The sequence below is a fragment of the Equus asinus genome, chromosome 14 (assembly GCF_041296235.1).
Source record: "Equus asinus isolate D_3611 breed Donkey chromosome 14, EquAss-T2T_v2, whole genome shotgun sequence".
In the NCBI taxonomy this organism is placed as follows: domain Eukaryota; kingdom Metazoa; phylum Chordata; class Mammalia; order Perissodactyla; family Equidae; genus Equus; species Equus asinus.
Window position 1 is genome coordinate 17,590,907 of NC_091803.1, and position 24,590 is coordinate 17,615,496.

The 24,590-nt window shown below is 46.0% G+C and overlaps 1 protein-coding gene across 2 annotated transcripts; it reads left to right on the forward strand.

The window, feature by feature from the left end:
- Nucleotides 1-362: 362 nt before the first annotated feature.
- On the forward strand, nt 363-24,590 carry EIF4H (eukaryotic translation initiation factor 4H). 2 transcript variants are annotated; one of them, XM_044746705.2, is made up of 7 exons: nt 488-666; nt 15,375-15,562; nt 17,565-17,629; nt 17,716-17,812; nt 18,115-18,174; nt 22,270-22,407; nt 22,693-24,590. In XM_044746705.2, exons 1-7 carry the CDS (start codon nt 608-610, stop codon nt 22,827-22,829), a joined length of 744 nt encoding a protein of 247 aa, XP_044602640.1. In that variant the 5' UTR covers nt 488-607; the 3' UTR covers nt 22,830-24,590. The 2 variants fall into 2 exon arrangements, with proteins under 2 accessions (XP_044602641.1, XP_044602640.1); XM_044746706.2 differs by lacking the exon at nt 18,115-18,174 and having other exon boundaries at nt 363-666.

Consider the following 24,590-nt stretch of genomic DNA (forward strand, 5'->3'; position numbering starts at 1 on the left):
CCTTGTGCCTTCTCATTGAGTTCCCAGCTCCGGGGTCTCCGCCCTGGAGGATGTGGCCCTTACTTTGGCGCTAGCTGGCACGCCCTTGGCCAGGAAGAGGGGGTCGGCGGGGATTCCAGTGGGGCAGGCCTCTGGGGTCCCTGCAGGGTGTGAAGGACCAAACCCTAAGCGACCGCAGAAAAGCACGGGCCGGCGCAGGCTCTCAGGCCAGGCCGGAGAGGGGCCCTCAGAGAGCGCAGGGGACGCCCCGGAGGTTCTCGGGGGAGGGCCAGGCCCGCGTCCACAGGAGGGCGGGGCGGGCGGGGCGCGGGCCGGCGGCGGCGGCGGCAAAGGGTAAAACCACCGGGCCAGCACACAATGGGCCGGGGCGCGGGCCAGGCGCCGGGCCAAAGCGCCGCGGTACCACGTGGGCCGCAGAGCGCGCCGGGACAGCAGCAGCCCGTCGGCCCAGGCCGGGCGCGGCGCGGCGTACGTGCGCGCGCGCGCGTGCGTGCGTGCGATTTGCGATCAGGCGGTGCGGCGGACAGCCCCGGCGGCGGGGCGGGGGGAGTTATATTGCGGGGTCCTTCCTCGCTCACCCTGGTTCCTCTCGGAGCGGAGAAGGCAAATGGCGGACTTCGACACCTACGACGATCGGGCCTACAGCAGCTTCGGCGGCGGCAGAGGGTGAGGCGGGCGGCGCGGGCCCCGGGCGGCGCGGGCGGTGGCGAGGGCCCCGGGGCGGCGGCCGTCCCGCGCTCGCTCGGGGCGGCGAGAGGCGGGGGCCCGGCGGGCCCGCGGAGGCCGGGAGAGGCGCCTGGAGGGCCGGGGCCTGGAAATGGCGCGCTCGGGGAGGGGGCGGCGGCGGTTAGGCTCCTGGGGCTTGCCCGCGGGTCGGATCCCTGCCTCTCTTCCGGCCGGCGACGACGTGTGGTCCTTCCCCGGCCTCGGCCGCAGGGCCAGGCCGCAGCGGCGCGAGTGCCGGGAGGACGGGCGCCCGCCGCCAGCCCCATCCCCCAGGCCGGCGGGGTGCTGCAGCGCGGGGGTGGGGGCGCGGCCCGCCGCTCCAGCCCGGGTGCCCCGCGGTCCGCCGGCTCTGCAGGCGCCTGGCCCCTTCGCCACGAGGCGGGCCGAGGGGGGCGATTCCCTTCCCCTTACGTGTGAGGCAGGGATTTGGCGGCTGGAGCCCGGGACTGGTCCGATTCACGCCAGAGTTGGGGGAGACCGACCAAAGGAAACATATCGTAGCATCTTTCGTTGTTACTTTTTTTTGGGTCCGAGCACCTTGTTGATAAGTGCTGCGTGCTTGCTGGCCGGAAATTTTATGTCTCCTTAGTGTCTCGCTCTGACCTGGAGAAGGAATCTGATTCTGGTCGTATACAGACTATATATGATAGTTGAGGCACCGTGTTTAAAAGAAAAATCCTTGACTGTTTAGTAAAAAGCGTATGGTGTTTAATTCCAGGAACCCGCACTGGATTATTTTTTGTAAACACAAGTTAATTCATACAGAGTTTAGAAGATAGGTTATAAACATCTTGCTGTTGGTCAAGGACACACTTGGCCTTTTGGGCCTTTCCAGAAGGGTTACTTTCCCAGGATAACACCACAGTAGTACCTGCTGAGGTGCCCAGTCTCCGGGGTTTCAATCCCAAAAGTACCTTTGGTGAAGAATGATCTTTTAATACCTTGGTCTGGGAATGGCTCAAAGGCTTGTTTTGGTGCGGGAGTGTACCCAATAATGTTCATGACCCTGGAACATGGGAGTTGGGGAGGCGGAGCCACCTGTGATTTCAAAGACTATTTTATTTGCTAATAAAAAAGAAATAGTTGTTGGATGGCATGTAAAATTATTGCCTTTGGGGTAGGTTTCTAAACATCAAATTTGTACTTCAGTCATCTTGAAATTTAATAACTAAGATTTTTTCCCCCTGGTTTCAAGAAACATTCAGAAGTACCCAGGGAAACTCCTTAAACAAAGTGGTTCAATTTAAGGCAGATTCAAGGAGTTTTAGTTGGTTTGGGTCTACAATAAGTTAGTCATGTTATAATAATCCTGGGGATTTTTTTTTTAATTCTGCCTTTTGACAAATTTGCCAGCTCTTCTGGTGACTTGAACTGTTCAAGCTAAACTTTTAGTGACTGTCAAATTTTGACAGAGTGCCTTGAGCAATAGAAAGTGATCAAAAGTAAAATTCTCTTAAGATGCTGTTGTTTTCAGATATCAAAAGACAAATGAAAGTGTTAGCCATGTGCTCAGATGTGCTCCAGAAACTGGTATGAGAGAATAGTAGCTAGCACTCTACATCTCCCAAGCTTAAACTAATAAAAAGTCTCTTTACGGTTAAGCATCTTCTACATCTGACCTTCTTGGAATTTTCCATTTGATTTCATAGCCATGTAAAAGTACCTAGGAAATATTGCTCAGATTCTTAAAAGTAGGTTTAAACACTTGTTGGTGAATTTGTATGTGCATTTAGACAGTGTCTGGAGTGGGTCTGCAAATTTAAGAGAGGCCCGGGCATGTAGTGGTGTGGTCTGTGCCAAAGCTTTTCTATTCCAGATAGTCACTGTTATTTCGTTTTTCATATTTCCATGTTTTAATTTCATCTGATCAGGAGATATCAGTTATTGGGATCTCTGAAATTTAGCACAATGGTAGGTTAGGTGACCAGATAGTGTTTAGTGATCATTTCAGTTGTTATTTGAATAGCGTTCACATCAGGAGATGTGTTGGTGCTGTTTGTTCAGATACAATGCTTAAGCATTATAGATCCCACCTATAGAAAGCTAGTCTTGGGTTGGCTACTTTTTTTTTTTTTTTTTCAAGATTGGCCCCAAGCTAACATCTGTTGCCAATCTTTTTTTCTTCTTCTCCCCAAAGCCCCCCATTATATAGTTGTACATTCTAGTTGTAGATCCTTCTGGTTCTGCTATGTGGGATGCCGCCTCAGCATGGCTTGATCAGTGGTGCTAGGTCCATGCCCAGGATCTGAACCCCGGAAACCCTGGGCCACCAAGCAGAGTGCACGAATTTAGCCGGTTGGCCGTGGGGCCGGCCCTCGTTGGCTACTTTTTTAAGGCACCTCAACACCTTAGCTAGATTAAATTGTTCAACTCTAAACCACTGGGTCACAGGTGAAAGGAACAGCAGGTTTGAAATATACGGTCATAATCTAAAACCTTGGTTTTAATAACTATGCATTCCCCGTCCGTTTGTTTTGTAGTTGTACGTAATAGCCAGTGCGGTTCTCAGGGAGCACTGTTGGACGACCTGTAGCCGCATGCCCCCAGAAGCCAAGGAGAGAACCAGGGACTCCGTTGTTGCTCAGAAAGCAAGCCAAAACAAAATTCAAGTTCTCAGGAGTTGATTACACCAGATCTTGACTGTATTTTGTTTTTGCAGTTTGCTAAATTATCTTTCTGAGGTTCCAGTTTTTCATTTGCCACTGGCAACAAAGTGGAAAGTAAGACTGATGTTGCATTTCTAACTGCAGCCAAACCTTTCGAGTGTTACCCTGTAAAACCATCAGTCCTGAGGATCAGCTTGGAATTCGAAGTCAGCAAGAACTGAGAATCCTGAAATGGTAGCTACTAAAAATTGATCAAACGACAAATTGAAGTATTCTTTATCAGGTTCCGCTTAGGAGTTTAGAATTCTAACCTTTGAGTCTTGTAACACTTAAGCTTGGCATCTGTCTAAGTTTCTAAGCGTATTTTAAGACTTAGAGCAGGAAGGAAAGCCGTGCATGAAAGCGTAGCTGTTTCCACTGATACCGGGATTTGTAGAGGTATTGAAAAGCTCATTCTAAACTCCTATTTACCTATCTAATGGCAAGTTGTTTGGGTTTGTTGTCATCCTTCTCTTCACTCCCTAGTCTCCCAATGCTTGATTCCAAGTCAGTATCCCCTATGAAAAGTGTCATATGAATACTTGGTTTTGCCAAGAGGTCTCTGGGAGACAGTTCAGTCAGAAGCCCTAGATTTGGAATCAGGCGCTCCAGAGCTTGAGTATCAGCTCAGCCATGTATTAGCTGTGTGATCTGAAACAAGTTCCTTTATTTCTCTGAGCTTCATTTTCCCCACATGTAAGATGGAAACTCCTATAGAGGGCTGGTGGGGTAAATGACATGTCTAAGTGCATAGAACAGTATCTGGTACCTAAAAAGTACTTAATAATTGGTTGCTCTTGATTTATAATTTTTTAATGTCTTAAAATACTTCCCTTGGGGTTAGTAGGGGTGGGGAAAGTTCTCTTGAGTTAACTGAAGTGAGTTTTTACTTTCCTGGCTATACTTGTAAAGCCAAGAGAAATCTGTTCATTTTATGGCATAAAGCAGTTTATGACTAGGATACCATAAGTAATATAAATAAGTACAGAGTAATTCATTCTTGTAAATTATTGATTTGTTACAGAATTTATGCTTGGAATGTTCAATATAAATGCTTCTGATATTTCTAAAAACTTTCTTAGTGTATTTTTTAAATTTGTACTTCTGTTTGAAATTAACCTTAGTGTTCTGGGAAGACGTCACACAAATCCAAGAAGCCTTCCTGGAAGCTTGGAACATACAAAGCAGAAGGGGGTTGGGGGGCGAGTATCACTTCTGGGTCAGATTCATCTTCCGGTTTCCAGCTTCCCCTAGAAATGGGAGGGAGAGTTGGGCAGGCGAGGATGCCGTGCCTCTCTGCCTTTTCATCGTTCGTACAGCTGGTTAGGCCCGCGCACTCAGGCCACGAAATAAGTGTAAGTGCTTGATTTTGATAAAACTCAACAGCTATAATGTCTAAGTTGGCTTTTTAAATCGAATCTCCTTAGTTTTCTGAAATTTTCCTCATACCGTGATTTGTAAAACGTTCCTTCGTGATGGGGCCCTCTGGGTGTGCTCCACTGAAAACGTAACACCTCAGTTAAGCATTGCGCTCCAGCATAGGGTAGGTAGAGACTGTAATCTCCCTGTTCTGCACAGTAGTGTATAATTAATCGGTTGCATTTTGGGAGCCTTTTGAATATCTGGCTTAATACAAGACAGCTGGTTTCTCATACCTGCTTCTGTATTCACTCTTGAGATAGGCTGGGGTTGACACATATGAAGAAAATCCAGCCTTACACAAATAAGTAGTTGGAAGAGGGAGGAGGGTTTTAATAGTCTCTTCACGTAATTGTGGATATTCCTATTTGCTACCACACCAAAACTCGACAGGCAGTAGTTCCATAACGGGTAGTTACAGTGCAGAATCTGAAACTTGATCAATAAACTTTTCATACTGTTACATTAAAATCCACTGATCTGTCATGTTTTCAGTGAATCCTTGACGAGCAGATGGTTCTGTAACATGATGCATTGGTCATTTGGAAAATATCAGTTCACTGAGTTATATAAGTCCTCCAAATGTTGACACATTTCATTATACAGTATCAAAAGTCAGGTTCATTAATATCACCCTCAGTTTCATCAGAAAAATTTCAAGAGTTGGGAGGCTGTCAAGCGTGTGTTGATGGATACAAGTTTTCTTAAATTCTGGTTTTTTGCTTGAAAGCCTGCATTTTATCATTGGCAACAGATACTGTTAGTTTTCCTTGAAGTGACAGGCTCACTTATTTGCAAGAAGTCTGCCTAGTACCGAAGTCTGAATAATAGTTTGTTCATTCTTCTTTCGGATAAAAAAGGTGTTCCATGAAAAGAAGAGCTAGTTCAACTTGTAACTCAGTTGCATGAGTGCTTTTCTGGGAGATAACCGTCGTACTTTGTAGCAACAGAAGTGCTTTGTCCCCGTTTCATAACATGGGATATTAAAAAATGGGTCAAGATTTAATAAAATTAATCATTTTTACTGCTTTATCAAAGACATTCTCTAATGAAGCTGTCTTTTTTTGTTTGTTTTTTCCTTTTTCTCCCCAAAACCCCTTGGTACATAGTTGTATATTTTTAAAGATTTTTTATTTTTCATTTTTCTCCCCAAAGCCCCCCGGTACATAGTTGTATATTTTTAGCTGTGGGTCCTTCTAGTTGTGGCATGTGGGACGCCGCCCGAGCATGGCCCAGCGAGCGGTGCCATGTCCACACCCAGGATCCAACCCGGTGAAACCCTGGGCTGCTGAAGTGGAGTGCGCGAACTTAACCGTTCGGCCACGGGGCCGGCCCTGAATCTGGCTTTTTTAAATACTGCAAAGTGCATGGTGAAACAAGTAGCAGTGTGGTTTGGTATCCCTGTCTTAATTCATGCTGGGGACAATTTCAAGATCAGTGTAGGTCTGTGATAAAAAGAAGATTTGGCAGGGATACAACACCTGGCAGCCCTAAAGGACTGTTAACTGGAAGAAAAGTGTGGCTCTGGAGGCAGAGCTGGAACCACAGGAAGCCGATGTGTTCTTTTAGAGACTGTCTGAAAATATGAAGAATTGCTTCTTGAGCTAATTCTGTTAATGGAGGAACCTCAGTGTGGTCTAAATTGGGCTAGAATTTACCAGTTGCTCATTGTGCCTAACACTTAAAAATGGCTCTGAGCGTGTGCCTACATAAACAGAAGTAGACTGGTGTGTCAGACCCCCAGATGGCCGTTACCCAGGGTTTTGTTGGTTTGTTTTGTGAGATAAAATATGTGTAACATAAAATTTACAGTTTTAACCATTTCTAACTGTACAATTTGGTAGCACTAGTGTTCACAATGATTATAATTCAGTAATCACAGGGTTATGTGACCATTACCATTACCTATTTCCAGAACTTTTTCAAACAAAAACTACCCATAAAACACTCTGTTCATTTCCCAGTTTTACCTTTATCAGCATTTTTGCCATTCCTGTTTCATCTGTCTTCCGCACTATATGGGGAGGGGTAGAATATTTCAAAGCCAAGCCCAGGCACCCTGTCATTCTATCTTAAATACTTGTAATGCTTGAATATGTGTTTTTAATTGATATGGCTTTTTTTTTTTTTTGGTGAGGCAGATTGGCTCTGAGCTAACATCTGCTCCAGTCTTCCTCTATTTTGTATGTGGGACACCACCACAGCATGGTTTGATGAATGATGTGTAGGTCTGCACCCAGGATCTGAACCCACGAACCCCAGGCTGCCGAAGCATAGTGTGTGAACTTAACCCCTATAACTACCAAGCCAGCCCAGGGGTTTTCTTGTTTAACCACCAGTTTTCCTATTACCCAGTCCATGTTCAATTTTTCCCAGTTGTCTCCAAGATTACTTTGTATAGTTGGCTTGTTTGAATCTGCAAACAGGTACTTGATTATAGAAAATTGAAAGTGCAAACAAAAATCAAATCTAATATAATGACCGCCTCATGCACCTATTCCCCCCTTTTTTTTTCCGATGAACGTTTGCCCTGAGCTAATGTCTGTTGCCAGTCTTCCTCTCTTTTTGCTTGAGAAAGTGTAGCCTTGAGCTAACGTCTGATGCCATTCTTCTCTATTTTGTATGGGGGTCACCACCACAGCATGGCTGACGAGTGGTGTAGGTCTATGCCCAGGATCCAAACCCACAAATCTGGTCGCCAAGGCAGAGCATGCCAGACTTAACCACCACGCCCTGGGGCTGGGCCCCCATTACCCACTTTTTTAAAAAGTGACCACTCTTATTTCATCTGTACCTCCCCACTTCACTCTCCTCCTACACTCTTCTGGATTATTTTAAAGCAAATCTTAGATGTCACTATCATTTAATTCATCTAGAAGTACTTCAGTATGAGTGTCAAAGGTAAAAACTTTTAAAAATACTACCATAATATCATCTGAAAACAATATAGGAATAGTCCAGGAAATACTTAGGTTTCTTTAATTAGTCATAAGTTTTGATGTACAACTGATTTGTTTGAATTGGGACCAAACAAGGTTTGCACGTTGCATTTGGTCATTGTGCCTACTAAATCTCTTAATTGATCGGTTCCTCCTCTTTTTTCTTGGATATTCGTTTTTAGAGAGTGTGTGGCTTTTTTCCAGGCACTTTTAACACATTTAACTCTTGTACCATATGTGAAGTAGTAGTGAGTTAAAAATATGTTTGGTATTAACTAACATCATCATTATTAAGTATTTTAATACATATATGTGTATTTTAGTACAAATTACTTAGGTTTTTATGGTTTTTCAAATGTTAAATGAAGAAGAGAACAACTTTTGGCTCTGACTGTATGCCTTTGAATTCTAGATTTTAAATGGTGATCTGTGGCATTTTGTAGTTACCTAAATCATTGAAATTTTAAAATTAATTATATAGTTGTAAGTTATTTGTAGGTCATATCAAATCCAACGTTGTGTGAAAGTGTGGTTTCATTTAAAATGAATTGGAACTGGTGGTATATGGAGTGTAAAAGCTCAAATAATAATTTAGAAGAAAATAACTCTGAACCAGCCCTGATGGCCTAGTGGTTAAAATGTGGCTCTCACCGCTTCGGCGGCCCAGGTTCGTTTCCCGGTCACCAAACCACATGCTGTGGCAGGGGCTCACACAGAAGAACTAGAAGGACTTACAGCTGGAATATGCAACCATGCACTGGGGCTTTGGGGAGGAAAAAGAGGAAGATTGGCAACAGATGTTAGCTCAGGGTGAATCTTTCCCTTGGGGAAAAACAAAACGAACTGTGGGCCTTTGAAGTTCGGAACTAATCCATAGCTTTAAGACAGATGTTTTGGGGGTGGTATTTTCTGAGGATCAGTAAATAACTTGAGGTTTAAGATTTTATTTCCTCTGAAAAATCTGGAACTTTTGGATTGAGTAACCTTTTTCACCCATGTGAAGTTACTAATAGCCCGTTTATTTGCTTTCATTAATGTGTGAGAGTCCAGAATTTTAGTATATTATAATAAATGCCTGCCTCCTAGTAAGAAAAACTTCCCTTAAAAAAATAGATACATCACAAGTCCCTCTTGTGTTCACCATTCATCCAAACAAGGCTTTCAGACTGCCTGCTGTGTCCTAGTGGTAGGTGATGAAATCAGTTTAGTGGGTCCTGACAGCATTTAAGATGAAATAGAATAGAGAGTAGTGTACATCATACTATGAGTTGGTGCTGTTGGGCAAGCTTTTTTTAATTATTTGTACAGTTAATATGCAGGTATGTGTATGCATGCATTAAGTCACGATGTAAAATGTATTTCTTGCCATTGTACACAGCCAAAAAACCTTTTTGAAAAACACTTACGTACTTAATTTTTTTTTTTAATTTTTTTGTGAGCAAGATTGGCCCTGAGCTACCATTTGTTGCCAATCTCAAGCAAAAATCCTCCTCAAGCAAAAAGAGGAAGATTGGCAAAAGATGTTAGCTCAGGGCCAGTCTTCCTCTTTTTGCTTGAGGGGCTTGTCGCTGAGCTAACATCTGTGCCAGTCTTCCTCTGTTTTAGGTGGGATGCCACCACAGCGTGGCTTGATGAGCAGTGCTGGGTCTGTCCCCTGGATCCAAACCTGTGAACCCCGGGCCACTGAAGCGGAGTGTGTGAGCTTAACACTACACCACTGGGCTGGCCCCCCTTAAGTACTTACTTGAAGATGTCATCTAAATACGTGTAACCCCCTCCTGTATTTTAATTTTTTTTCCAAATATGAATGGCCATACTAGTGAAAGAAGTCGTTTGCAATACTAAAGTAGTTGGTAGGCCCGTGACTTCGTTCCTTACACCCCTGTAGGTGTCAGGTGCTATGGTAGTTCTAGTTCTGGGGTTCTGGAGATGAAGCAGTAAACAAGACGGAGTTCCTGCCATTGAACTATTTTGCATTTCCTTTCAAGACTTTATATCTTACAGATGTGATTGAATTATTCAGATGCCATTTATAGCAGAAAAGAGCTTCTTGAAATAGGGCTCATTGACGGATTCCCCATGGACACTGCCCCCAGTGTTTAGCAGAAACTTGCCGAGGCTTTCACCCATGTCCTGTAGTAACGACAGCTTTCAGGGTGAAGGGGTTTGATTCTGAGTGTTGGGTGAAGGCCTGGAAGGATGTGCACGCTCAGCAGGGAGGTCTGCTCGGAAATAAGGTGCCTTTAGTCCAGGTTGCATTGGGCTGGTTTTTAAAAGCCCGAGGTACCACTGAAATGTAATGTGGCATCTTGGATGGGATCCTAGAACAGAAAAAAAGACGTTAGGTTCAAACTAAGGAAATCTGAATAAACTGAACTTTAGTTAATAAAATGTATCAGTGTTGGTTCAGTGATTGTAACCAGTGTATCTTACTAATGTAGGATGTTGTAAGTAGTATAAAATGGTATTTGTGAACTAAGGGTTTGGCTTTTTGATCAAGAGGTTAACCTTTTTTGATTATTGCCTAGAAATCAGATAGGTTACACATTTTGATCATTACTTCCTTCTTTTTTCTTTTTTTTTTTCCTGAGGAACATTAGCCCTGAGCTAATAACATCTGTGCCAGTCCTCTTCTACTTTATATGTGGGTCTCTGTCACAGCACAGTTGACAAGTGGTGTAGGTCCAAGCCTGGGATCCAAACCTGCGAAGCCAGGCCACCAAAGCAGAGCACAGCAAACCCAAGCACTAGGCCATGGGACTGGCCCCTCTTTTTTTTTTAAAGCATGTTCAGTGGATTTTGTCTTTGTTGCTTACTTGTGTTTTACTCTTATAAAGGCAGTCTTAACTGTGATTTTATGTAGGATCTAGCATAGTGCCACATGCCAATCACTGAATGCTGATAAGTGTTTCTGGATGGCGTATGAAAGACTAGAGTTGTTGATCAGCCCTAATGAAACTATCTCACTTAGCTCCTAGAGGTGACAGAAGGCGAACACCTGATGTTCAGAGACTGAAGAGAGGGTGCCTGCTTTCTAGTCTCTGTATCTGGGCATTGGTCTTGATGTTCTAGGAGTGACAGCAACAGTGCTTAAATTCTGTATGGTTTCTCATGCACCTAGAAATCTTTATAAAATCTTTTCCCAGAAATAACTTGGCATGTGCCCCTCATTTTTCGTTATCTTTTATACTTTGGAAGCAAGTCTTGAGCACTTACTTGTGTCTCTCATCTGCTTACTGGATCTGACCCCAGCCCTGATCGTTGCTGCTCTTTCCCTTACAGTCACCCTCCCTCTTGGCTCCCTTCACTCCCTGGTGTCTTTGCTGCTTCATCTTCTTGGCCGTCGGCATCGTCTTGTTGAGAACTCCGCGCTCTCCCTGTCTGCTGTCTGGAAGCTGGAGTCCGGGCTTCTGTGCGCCGCCGCCGCTGAGGCTGTTTCAGTCCCGTCTCCTGAGTTTCTGCGGGCCTTTGCTTGGGGTGTGATTTCTCTTTCCGGTCTAGATGCCCGGAGCCCCTCAGTTGAATTACCAGCTCCTTGAGGATAGGAACTGAGAGTAAGGTTTGTGCCCTCTGTAGTGTGCTCTGCACTTCATGGGCGTGCAGAGCTGTAATTGATTTGGGTGAAGAAAAGTGATTTGTCTGTAGGATTTTGGTCATACTTGGAGTTGAAAGTTGGATTTCTGAACTACTGAGGAATGTACTAAGCTACATTTATTGCTTTAAAACTTTGAGTTATTGTTTTACAAATCAGTAGACTGTCCCCAAGGGGCAGAAATGGCGATGAGCAGGGAGGATCAGTGCTCGGTGTCAGGGTCATAGCCTGGAGGTCGCAGCACAGAGCTCCAGGCCGCCGTCCGAGCGGGGAGGGGGCTGCCCTGACCTGCCGCTTCGCCCCTCTGTTTCTGGTCTCGCGTCTCTGGCTGCGGGTCCGCCTCCTTCTGCACGGACAGCGCGGCCTCGGGTGTGTTTAGTCTACCCGTAGCAGGGTCAGAATTGTTACTAAACTTTTACAAAGCAGTCAGGCTTTATGACGTATTTTTATAGTTAATTTTCAACTTCTTTATGAAATAAAGATTCGAAATATGTAGAGAAGAACGGGCCAGAAAGCTGAGGGAGAGGGGATTTGGAAGAGGTCCTGCGCCCGCTGAACTAAGGTGTCAGATGAGTCTTCGTGTGTTATTTTTAACCTGGTTTAGAAAGTGCTTTCAGGTGACACAGCCTATGTATTCAGATAATAGTCCCCTCTAAACTTAAATTAGTGTCATAGGTATCTCACAGGAGTTTTAGCTCAAAGAATTTTCTGACATTTGATTTTTTCATTTGGTCGATAGCAGAATTACCGTTTAATGATGTGCACATGCACTGCATGGGGCTTCTCTCCCTCCCCTTGTGTCTCAGGTTGCTGGCACACTGTAGGCACGTGAGTGCGTGAGGGAGTAAGTTGGAATGTGCTTAAACGGCCCCAGGCCCTGGCCCTGTAGCATCTTCAGTACGCAATGGAAAGCCAAAACGCTTCAGTCCTGAGGGGCTGCTGGCATCAGGTAGGGTGCCTGGTATTCAGGACGGCTTCGATTGTTTGGGAAGGTCTGGAGCAGGCAGCCGCTGGCAGTTCCGTGCGGCCAGGTGGAGTGAGCAAGTTGATGGGCTGGGGGGAGCTGTTTCCACGTCTCTAGCTCTTACAGGACCGCTCGCCTGAACCGGCCCTTCTGTCTTCCCTGAGCCGGAGCTGGCTTCTTAGCCCACCGCCTGCTACTAGTGCTCCCGTCATCCTTCAGCCTTCACCTGGGCAGCAGACTTAGGAGGCTCGCCTGGCTCCTTAGACTTGCTCGGAGGCCAGTCAGGGCTGCTGGCCCTCCCTTTTCAGTCCTGCAGCCAGGACCCTGCTTAAGTTCTCCAGCAAAGGTTTGCTGTGCACTTTCAGCGAGCCTTCCTGCCTCCATTCTCCTGGGTCATCAAATGTTCTCCTGCTGACTTTTCATCTCTTTATTTTCACCTTAAATTTCTCAAAAATCCTTGAAGCTTTTTGCTTTTTTACATATGCACAAGCATACGCGCATGTGTGCGTACGTGGTTTATCTGTGTTTCCTGTATGCCACTCGGTTGTGAGCTGCTTGAGGGCACGGGACTGTTTTCCACCAGATGGCTGTTGTGTTGACTAAATGAATTTAGAGTGTTTTTTATTATAGTTCATCCTCCATGTTGACATTTTTCCAGATGTTTATACTGTATCTTACATATTTAGTGTCCAGACCCAAAGAATATCTTATTGAAAATATTTTAGGTTTATGGTTATTGAGGTGAGAGCAGAAGTGTTGCAAAGAGGGTTGAAATGTAAAATAACTCACATTTGCTAAACTTTGGGAGAGTGGGGAAGTGGGAGCAAGTGGACTACAAGTCGTTTGTAAACCTATTTTTCTGCTGTTAGAACAGAATGCAGGATTTCCTATTGGGAAGTAGCAGAATTCTGAGTTATTAAACTTAAAAGTTTTAGCCATCTAAGAGTTACGTCATGGTGTGGTTCTTCTGCTTTCGAGAAAAGTCCTAAAGAGTGGTACATACTTGCGATATCTGGAATTTATCTCAGGGAATTGTGGAATTTCTTTCGTGGTATTTCTAGCACTGTATAGATTAAAAAATCAAGTGGCTTTCCAAGGCTGCTCAGAAGATTTTCCCTGCAGAAAGGGTGGCTTTGAGCAGATCTTTGATCGTTGTGAGGAGACTCGTTTAGTTTAAATGTTTCTTGAAAAAGAAACACCACCTCCCTCTTCAATTTTTTTTCCCTCTTGTGTTCTGCAAACATTTTATTTTGAAACTTTTCAAACCTACAGTTGAGTTGATAGATAGATACAGTGGGCACTGGTCAATCGGCACGCTTCACGTTTGCTTTATCATGTGTGTTTATGTATGTGCACGCACACGTACCCTTAACGTGGAACCCTTTGAAAATAAATGTCAGCTGTCGTGCCGCTCCGCTCCTGAGTCCTCTGTCTCTCCTGAGAACAGGGGCATTCTCCTTCCTGCAGCGCCGTTAGCGCCCGAAGAGCTGTGCCGCTGCTGCACTGATAGCGACACACACCATGTTCACGTTTCTATCGGGGCTTTTTCTTTTATAGCTGTTTGTTCCAGGATCCAAAGATCACATGTAGCATTCGTTCTCGTGTGTCATTTGGCCCCTGCCTTTTTTGTCTTTCATGACTTTGACATATTTGAAGAATCTGTGTCAGAATGGAAGGTACGTGATGTTTGTCTGACTATGAGTGATACTTGGTTCAGTTACCTAGTAAAGGTGCTGGTGCTGGACTTGTCCAGTCAGTGGCTCTGGCTTTCTTAGACGAGCCTTGCCTCAGTCGGTAGTTGCGGAGTAGTGATTTCTCATTGCACGATTCCTTCTGCATCTATTAGCTGACATTCTTAGCTCCCCTTCCCGTTCATTCATTTAAATAGACAATGTTTTAGAGCAGTTTCAGGTTCACAGCAAAATTGATGAGAAAGTACAGAGTCCTCACATGCCCAGCCCTCACACATGCACAGGGGCACATGTCCTGCTATCAGTAACCACACTAGAGTAGTACATTTGTTACAGTCTGACCTCCAGTGACAATGTCTTTATCACCCAAAGTCTACAGTTTACATTAGGGTTCACTCTTGGGTTGTACATTCTTTGGGTTTTGACAAATGTATAATGGCCCATCTATTTGTTAATTATCTGTGAACCGTTTTTCACCGCAGTTGTAGATGGCGGTGACAGTGGTAGTTGTTAGCCTGCACATGTATTCTGTGTCAGGCAGTGTGTCTGAAGCACCTTTGCATTTATCATTTCTCAGTAACTCAAGGTCTGTGTCAGTGCTAACCCAGTTTACAAATAAAGCTTAGAGCAGTTGAGTAGCTCCTCAGGGGCACATGGTGGCGTAAGTCTGTGGCAGAGCTGGCTTTTAACCCAGCACCTCTGCAAATTAGCAGTGATATAGTCGAGTCAGGGCCTTGCCTTTGCCGCTTTCTATCTTTGTGATCGTGGACAAGTAAACACCTCTTGTTAGAGCTGAGGAAATGGCATTGAGGTTTAGATGGACCAGTAAGAGGCACCTGAAATTCAAGGACCCGGTGAAGGAGTGGGTGTGGAGTGGAGAGTAGTGTGTGCGTGATACTTGCTGCACACAGTCTCAAAATTTTATTAGAGCGTTCTTAGCCATCATCACACGGTAGCGAGACACGATTGTATTAGGAACGTGTTGGACGTCAGCAGCCTCAGTGACGCCTCCCGAATACAATGCAGTAGCTCTTGGCGGTCCATTTCCGTGTGCGCACAGTAACAGGGGCGAGGGGCATTTGCTCAGGTTTTAGGATGTAAACACTTTGCAGATGCTAATTCTGAGTCTTAGGAGGATATGTTGCATTCGGATTTGATTTTCCAGGGAAATGTATGTTCACATAGATTCTGTCTTTCCGTGGATATGTCTGTCACCAAAACACAAGGACCTTTTTCATAAACAATATTTTGGACTACTCTAATTTCACGAAGAGGTTACTGTCGTTAGAGTGGAGCGCTTCACCTGGGTGATGTGGCTGAATGGAGGACATTCCCCTTGTCCCTGCTCTGGGGCAGGAACACATGGGTGGACTTGAACCCTGTCTGTTTCCCTCCTAGGTCCCGTGGCAGTGCTGGTGGCCATGGTTCCCGTAGCCAGAAGGAGCTGCCCACAGAGCCCCCCTACACAGCATATGTAGGAAACCTACCTTTTAATACAGTGCAGGGTGACATAGATGCTATCTTTAAGGATCTCAGCATAAGGAGCGTACGGCTAGTCAGAGACAAAGACACAGACAAATTTAAAGGTGAGTTTGGGGGAGTTTTCGTTGTTTATTTTATTGTAAGGGGGAAGGCCTAAGCCAAAATGTGTTAGCGAACCAGAGGGCTCTAATTATGAAAGTGTTTTAATATTTGCCTGGTCCAAGTAGCTGAAAGAAACATACCCCTTTAACTCATAGGCCTTCAGTTCTACTTGGGAAAAAAATGTTTTACACATAATGTGGTTTGTAGAAATATGTGGCAGATACCCAAGTAAATCTGCTGCTTGCCCGACCTATACAGCAGTTCTGCCTCTGCCCCTAAAGGAGTTACCCGGAGAGGGATGAACAGGTGAAACAGGACGTGTCAGATGCGTTTCACCTTGGCTGACTCAGGCATTTTTCTTTAATCTAGTTATTTATTATAAAATCCGAAAGATAACCTAGGAAGTGTTGTCACTAAACATTTTGGACCTTGGAGCATGTGTTTGGGACAGAGTTGGCTCAGATGTCAGATAAAGTTAGTGTCTGTAGATTCGTCTCTTCAGGGCACTGGAGCAGAGGAGTAAGGCTGAAGAATCAGATGGGCCTTATCCTCTAGCTTTCAGCGTTTCCTGGAGGAAACGTGCTCAGTATTTAAGTGCATGGTGCAAGGTACACGGGCATTTGGTTTACGTTCTTTATCCAGAAGTCTGTCTGAAAAGTACAGAGTGATTTATGGTGGCAGCTGTACAAGAAGCAGACATCTGAGTAGTTCTTTATGTAGGTGGTATTTTTATCATTTCAAAGTTTTTTGACTTTAGAACCTGAAGGCTTGTGATAGTAAGTGATCAAACAATGAAAACAAATACATTAAGCTTGTGAAAGTAAGTCCCGCCCAAGTTTGCCTCCTAGCAAGTGTTTGGAGTCCACACTTAGGGTGCAGATGTGTGGGTGGAGCCAGCTTTTGGGCTGCATCTGTAGCAGCAAGTCTTAAGGCTTGTCTCAGGATCGTCTTCAGTTCTGGCAGCTCTAGTGTGTGACGTGTGTGACAGGGCTGTTGCTGCCTCTTTGAACTTGGGAGTGGTTTTCTCAGTTCCTCCAAACATTGAATCTACTTAGGGGAGAAGGTAGGGGGAAGGGGATGCAGGCGGGGGCGAGGTGCCCTCTCCAGCTGAGCGGTGCATCCTTTGTGTAGGAGTAGTCAGCAGACAGTGAACAGGAGAAGTCTGGACCCAGGCCTTCGAAGCGCTTGGTGTAGTGGGTTTGAAGGTGAGGTGTACCCATGACGCAGGATGAGGATCGTGGGGTGGCGCCAGGGTGCAGTGGGAGCATGTTGGGGCAGGGGGATGCTTAACCCAGATGTAGACTCCAGGCGGCAAGGAAGGGGCGTGGACTAGAGTGCTGCAGGTAGAGGGAGAAGCTTATTCACAGGTGAGAAGGAAGGTGTGGTTTCCTCTGCCTGGAATCTTCTCTGCTTATGAGCCTGTGTCAGAATCTAGCATCAGGAACACAGGTGTCAGTACTACATGCTTGAACTGAGGCCCTCTGCCTTCTAATTAGCACCCCGAGGAGGTTGCCTTGTTGCTGAGGGTGTATTTTTTAGCTTTGTAAAGTGAATTTTATACCAGCTACCTGAGCAGTAAGTAATAGGCACCTTCAGCCTGTTCCTTTAAAGATGTTCAGTATCGAATTTGAAATTTCTCTTAAAGCCCCAATTAGGTTATATTAAAGCCATTCAGAAGTCAGAACTAACAGTTCTTCAAGGACCCAAGACAGGTTTCAATATTATGGTTAAAATATAGAAAAAGAAAGCTTTATACAAACGCAGCTGCTGCCTCAGTGCTTGTTTGATTAGCACTTTCTGCTAGAATATAACTGAGAGGGAGCAAGGCCAGTCGAGTTCTGGTGATTGAAAAGTAAAACATGCTCCTTCAGGCTCTGCTAGTCTGCTGTCATCTAGATGCAAGGAAGGTGCTCGTTCTGCTCTGGGAAATGGTACAGACAGGGATCCCACCACATCTGTAGCCCAGAAGTCCTTGAGGAAATTGGGGTTTGTTTTCTCTTACAGGGTTCTGCTATGTAGAATTTGACGAGGTGGATTCCCTTAAGGAAGCCTTGACATACGATGGTGCAGTAAGTATCTTCAGGATTTCTCTGTCATGTTAATAATGGAATTTTTTTCTTGCCAATACTTAACATTATTTTTCCCTTATTATTAGCTGTTGGGCGATCGGTCGCTTCGTGTGGACATTGCAGAGGGCAGAAAACAAGATAAAGGTGGCTTTGGATTCAGGAAAGGTGGACCAGATGACAGAGGTGACTAGTTCTTCTAAAACTGACCATAAACTTTGCTGTGTTTGCAATTACATAAACTGCCCACTGATTACAGCTCTGAAGGTTACTAGTAGAACTCTCTAACGTGTAAAATTTTAGAAAGAATGGATGATGCTTCTGCAAGCCTGGGTTTTTCAGGGGTTTTTTTCCTGTTGGCAACAAAAACTCTCATAATTTCATTGAACCTCCCATCACATGAGATGTCCGTCTTCCCAGTGAATTTTCCCTGTTTGTGCAGCAAGGTAATGATACGAGCTCAACTTTACCTTTTTGTGTATCCTCAGGAATGGGTGGCTCTCGAGAGTCTAGAGGTGGCTGGGATTCCCGGGATGACTCCAATTCTGGTATCAGTATTTAAAGTATCATCGCTTACCTCTTTCAGCAGCCTTGCTGCTGTCGTACGTTTCTTGTGAGTAGCCCGCCTGGCCGGACTACTCCTAGTTCCTTTCACAAATGACACTTCCCCCTGCGGTACCCAGGCGTGCAGTAGCCTCTGTTAGGACCTGCCTGCGGGGGGAGGACTGGAGCGTTCCACCCTGTGGGCAAGTTCCGCTGACCCCCTTCGCTTTGTCACCTTTCCTTAGCCTGCTGTTCTCACAGGCGTCTCCATCTCGCGCAGTGGTCTTTCTCGGGGGCTAGCCCCTTGGTGGCTCTTGTATGAATGGCACAAACAGAAGTACTATTACTTCTGGAAATAGTGTGGAGGTTCTAGAAATGCCCAGAAAGCTTCATGACTGTGGTTCCTGGTGGCACCCTCGTAGATGGTAAAAGGCAGTCCTGGTGGCCTGTTTTCACCTGAAGGGCATGCCCTCCTATCCCCAGTGGTGGACGTGGCCCACTCTACCGTTCCTGCTCTTAACTTACCCAGGCAGACCAGTAGGTGCCTCCTGGTCTCAACTCAAGGGGCCAGTTTGCACGCCCGGCCTCTGCTTTGAAGGGTTGATCTCCTAAACATTGCTTCATCTCTTTACCTTATTTTTTAATTATATAAGTAATTCATGTAAGTGATAAAACATGTCAGTTGTAATAGAAAGGTAGAAAATGAAAAAACACTCAGTGTCGAGGAGTTGGTAAGTATGGGAAGAATTGGTACAGGGTGTCTTATGAGTCTAAAATTTTTAGAAATTCATTTCCAGTACTGCTTTAGAAAACACTTGACGGCTTGTGTCTGTTGAATAATTTAATTCCTAAAACTCCTATAGCCAATCAGAAACGAGCTTATTCATAAAAGTACAGTATAATCCAGTAAACCTGTAATTTTATGTATAAGCTAGTCTCTGATTGAAACATGCAACAAATGTCTTTTCACAGCCAGTCCAGGCGCAGCAGTTAGTGGCTGCGTGAGCGGTGGCTTTGGACCTGCCAGTTTTGTGTCTCCTAGTGCTGTAGAAATAGCACATGGTCTCTTGGCCCCAGAGTTAAGGACGGTCCCACATAACTCGTGCTTTCTACCGTTGGCTTAGCTTGGCCTTTCACTCGGAAGCAGAGACGTAGTGAACGTGGCCAGAGAAGCCGCCTTGCCACCTCAGTTCCACTGTGAACTGGAGTGTCTGAGTGACTCCTGAAACCAGGAGTGCCCACACAGTCGAGTAACACCTATATGCGTTATTGGTGAAAATAGATCTTTTTTACATTTTAAAAGAATGATGCCGTTTTTTAAATGACACACACTCATTGTAAAATAAATAAATAAATAAATAATACAGAGAAGAAAGCCAGTAAGAAAGTCCCGCCGTCAGAAATAGCCAGTGTGTGCAACTAAAGTTTGTAAAGAAAAAACAAGATTTCTCATGAACAGTGTGCCTCCTGGAAATGTTATCAAACTTGAATAAAAGATATCTGTTGATGTCAGACCCTCCTCTTCCCTCATGGTCTTCCCATTGCTCGTATCCTAAGAGACTTTGAAATGAGGCTGCCACTTGATGTTCATGTGCCCTGGTTGTTTCCTCTGCCAGCCTTTGTCTCGCGCCCCTGGACGAAGCAGCAGTCAACGTTTATCTGCCTTGTCAACATGGGTGCAAGCCGTTTGTTTTATGCTAAACACTGGGAGCAAAAAGTATTTACTTTCAGGGGCTGGCCCGGTGGCCTAGTGGTTAAGTTCTCACACTCTGCTTTGGTGGCCCAGGGTTCGAAGGCTTGGATCCCAGGCGTGGACCGAGCACCACTCCTCAAGCCATGCTGTGGCAGCATGCTACATAAAGTAGAGGAAGATTGGCACAGACTTTAGCTCAGCAACAATCTTCCTCACCAACAGAGAAAAATTATTTACTCCCCTATTAAAGGAGAGTAACTTTCCTTCTGTACTCACAGGGAAAGGTACACTTCACAGCTTGGTTGAGGAAAATATCAGGTTAGATGTCTGAATACTAATTAAGCTTGTTTAGTGCACAGTCGAAGCTCTGCTTGTTAAAGAAGGACTTTGTAAGGAACCTTGTACTTGACTGTGTGCATCCAGGTGTGTTCTCCCCCACAGCCGTGCTCCTGTTGGTCTAAATCTTTTTAGAGTTATTTTCATTCCTTGCTTTGTTAAAATTGATGTTGTTCAGCTCAGTCTCTGAACTGGGTTTCAGATAACTTGATTTCCAAACTCCTGGACACCTCTGAAGAACAGAAAAATTCGCCACTGTAGATAGAGTTGATTCTCCATCTTTCCGGCGGTTAGGTTCTGTCGGATCATTAGGAGCACAGAATTAGTGAATAGTGAACCGCTGCTCCTGGGGGACGTGAGGGCAGGTTCCTCTGAGCCTCTGGTTGCAATATTTTTGTCAACCAGTCAGTACATGACCTTGTGCGCTGTGTTTCTGTTTTAAAGACGCTTTATGTGAAATATATTGTTGATTGATTAACAGTGAGCTCGTGGCCAGCAGCTCTCTAACTCTGTCTGAAGGAAGCTCCTCCTCTCACACACACTGTCCATCAGGCACATGGCAGCCCTCCTGCACCCTGGGACACTAGGCAGCTCCCGAGCGCTGTGGGTGCCCTTTTTTTTTTTTAAGGAAGATTAGCTCTGAGCTAACTACTGCCCATCTTCCTCCACTTTATACGTGGGACGCCTGCCACAGCATGGCTTGCCAAGCGGTGCCATGTCCACACCTGGGATCCAAACCGGCAAACCCCGGCCTCCGAAGCGAAACATGAGCACTTGACCGCTGCACCACCAGGCTGGCCCCTGTGGGTGCCCTTTTAAGCAGAGGAATCACCAGCAGAAAGCATAAGAGAGCAGACACCTGGCACGCAGTAGATTGGGAACAGGGTGCTTGTTTCACACCGGACAAGCTGAAGCAGGAAGGCAGGGTGTGGTCTGGTTGGACCTCAGCTGGGAACACGTGTGGCAGGAGGCTCTTGTGCAGCTCTCCACATCCAGCAAAAGCGCGGCCGGTGCTGGTTGGGGTGACAAACAAATTTAGTGAGTGGACTAATTTATAAATAGAAAATCTGTGAGTAATGGGCATCGGCTACATAGAGAAGAATATTCCTCAGACTCAGGATTCTCCCTAAAGATACGTTCCTACAAAGCTTTGAGCAGCGGCACCATCCTTGGAGTGAGTAAAGTTGTCACTCTTGGGAGCTTAAATGGGGTGAGCTCATTTGTTTAATTGTAATCGTATTTCTTAAAGTTTTTACTGAAAGTTAACTCTAACTTCAATAAACTATACTGTTAAAAGGTTAATTAGCTTAAACGCCCCCTCAATGAAAGATCTTCAGTTAAATACAGAACTAAATAAGGCGTAAGCTTCTTAAAATGAAGCCCATGGAGAAAATATTTTTCCTTCTGCACACTGAGGACACTGGCACTTCCTCTTAAGGAGTCTAGATGAGGTGCGCTGTGCTTCTGGTGGTCACTGTGATGCAGACACACATGCACAGGGCAGGGGGCGGGGTGCAGGCTGGGGCGTGGCGCTCTGCGCCTCCCCGTGCCCCGAGCTGGGAGGGCCGCGCTCGCATAACTTCCTTCTTTACCACACAGGTGCTTTGCTTTTAGACTGACCCACACCAGAAACACAACAGAAACAGAAAAATGGGGAGTGTCACCCAGAGGTGACGTCGTATTTGTATTTCTTCATATCTAGCTTTTTCTTGTGATCTTGCATCTAAATTTCAGGTCTTTTTAATAACGTTATAGGTTTATATTAGAAAACAGAATAAAATGTGCTTTGAGGATTTTTTTTGTTTTGTTTTAAGCCATATTAGAATGTGTCTTCTAGCTCATTTTCGTTTCCTCGCCTAAGATTCTTTTTTATTTAAAAAGTCTCTTAGCACTGAAATTACCCCGCAGATTCACATTTGGACTCCTTTTCGATGCGCTTTATTTTGGAAAAACTTCCAATGCTGGACAGACTAAAGAATTTAGAATTAAACTCAAACAATTCACACAGGCTCTGTAATCAGCTTTGTGATCGTCGTTTAGAAAGTAACTCAGCGTCCTCTTCCTTCTTCAGCCTTCAGGGATGACTTCCTAGGCGGCAGGGGGGGGAGTCGCCCAGGTGACCGGCGAACGGGCCCCCCAATGGGGAGTCGCTTCAGAGATGGCCCTCCCCTTCGAGGCTCCGGCATGGATTTCAGAGAACCAACAGAAGGTATGGCAGTGACTTGTGAGTGGAGGGCGTCTTTCCGTGGCACGTGGGCTCCGCCCCGCAGCGTTCGCCGCCTTAGGCCGTTGCTCGGTTGGCCGGTAGACCCCCCGCTTGGGCTGACTAGTAGGTTTCCCTTTATTCGGGTGTCTGGGGATGCAGTGGTTCTTCAGGGCTATTAATTTTTTAGAAATTTAGCCTGGGTTGTAGAGATCAGCATCAGTTTGGTCGTTTTCCCCGGGTGGGGACTGGGATCCGTTCTTTATAAGCCGTGTTTTTTGCCTCCTCCAGAGGAAAGAGCACAGAGACCACGGCTCCAGCTTAAACCTCGCACAGTTGCAACGCCGCTCAATCAAGTAGCCAACCCCAACTCCGCCATCTTCGGGGGCGCCCGGCCCAGGGAGGAGGTCCAGAAGGAGCAGGAATGAGCTGCCGTCGGGAGGGAGTGGGGCGTGGGCGCGCAGAGCGAGACCACGGCTGGCGGCCTCCGCACCAGCAGCCCTGCGGTCACCGCTCCTGCGCCTGCCCTCTGTCCTCCTTTCTTCCAGCGGAAACACAGCTTGTGAGCGCATGTCAGCAGTGAACAAGTGGTTTTTAGCACATCCTCGCCTTTGCTGTCTAGTGCCTGTTCCGTGCTTTTTTTTCCGTCTGCCACTCCTTGCCCATTTCCCTTCTGTCCTTTTTTCTGTTTTGCTCCTCCTTTCCTTCCAGCGCACGAGTGTCTCTGGCGCAGCGAAGGCGCCACCGTGTGGGAGCTCCTTGGATCGAGGCGCTGCTTCGTGCTCTCCTTTGCTTCCTCTTTACTTTAGACGCACTGGCCAGGTCCAGTCGTTGCCTTTGGTTTGCTCAGTGCTTCTCTCCCGACCTGCATGTTGAGTTCTGTATTGCTGTGGCTTCCGAGAACAAACCAGAGGAGAAGTCACAGACTGGAGAGTCTCGTTTGTACTCAGCTGTGATGAACATCCAGAATTTGAGACACCTTGTTTTCAAAGCAAGGATAAAAGATGTGTTGATCCTCGCAGATTCCTTCCTGTCCCTCTTTATAGGTAGTCCTGTCTCTTACCCCCTCCCCACGTGGGTGATTCGGGCAGAACAGGCTCGCCTTTCACACATGAAACCTGAGGGAAGAGGGAGGTGGAAGGTTGGCGCGGCATTCCCAGGGAGGGTCCCCAGGTTTCATTAGTGCTCTTTCACAGCCGTGTCCAAACTCGTTCCCTCTTTTAAACCGCTGTGTTAGAGGCTGGATCTAGCGAACAGCTGTCTGGTTTCCTTTCCACTGGGCAGAGGTGCTGCGGGGACAGAGGGTGTGGGCGGAGAGCCGCGCCAAGCCTGCTGGGTAGTGCAGACGCTGCTCTTGTCCACGCCCCTGTGGCTTGTGTTCAGCATCTCTCCCTGTGTTTATCTGTTCCTGATAGAAGGAACAGAATGAGATGCATGCTTCTCGCCCTCCCTTAATTTCATGATGAAAATGGACCTAGAAACTGGCACTTTACTCTGTTTCACTTCATGAATTGAGAATGTTACTATGCAGAGCTGCCAAGAATCATAAGATAACTGGTAGGTGGCTGTGCGGCATGAGGGCTCCCCCTTGGGGCAGTTTCTTGTTCCCACGTACAGTGTTCAGCAGTTCAGGGCTAGGGGCTGGGCACCTATGTGAGAACAGATGAAAGTTTTTAGCACCGAGTCCAGTCTGTCCCATTGGGAGCAATTTGGAGTGGGCTGGCCGCTTAGAGCCCTCCCCCGCGTGCGTGGAGGCCGAGGGCAGCCTGCCCGCGGCGCAGTATGCTCCGGTTGTAATTTGTCACCAGCTGGCACCCTTGGCTTCTCTTACTTTGTCTATGCTATGAGGTCTCAGCAATTCACAGAACTCTCCCTCCTTTCCTGCTTCCACCTGTCACCTTTGCTTCTGAAATAAGAACCATTTGTGTAACACCAGTACTTAACTTAAGAAAGACATGCATTCTGTGGTCGTAATCAGACGATGCTCTCAGATGACCTACTCACATCTTCAGTGTGGAAAGATTAAGAACAACACAAGTTCCTCTCAACTTCTGGGCAATCCAGTTGACTTTTAAATGTAAGAATGGAATTCCAAACACTTAACACATTCAGCTATATGACAGAAAGTAAATCTATGGATATGGTATTTTGTGAATGATCTTTTAAATAAAAGAAAACCTTACGTAATA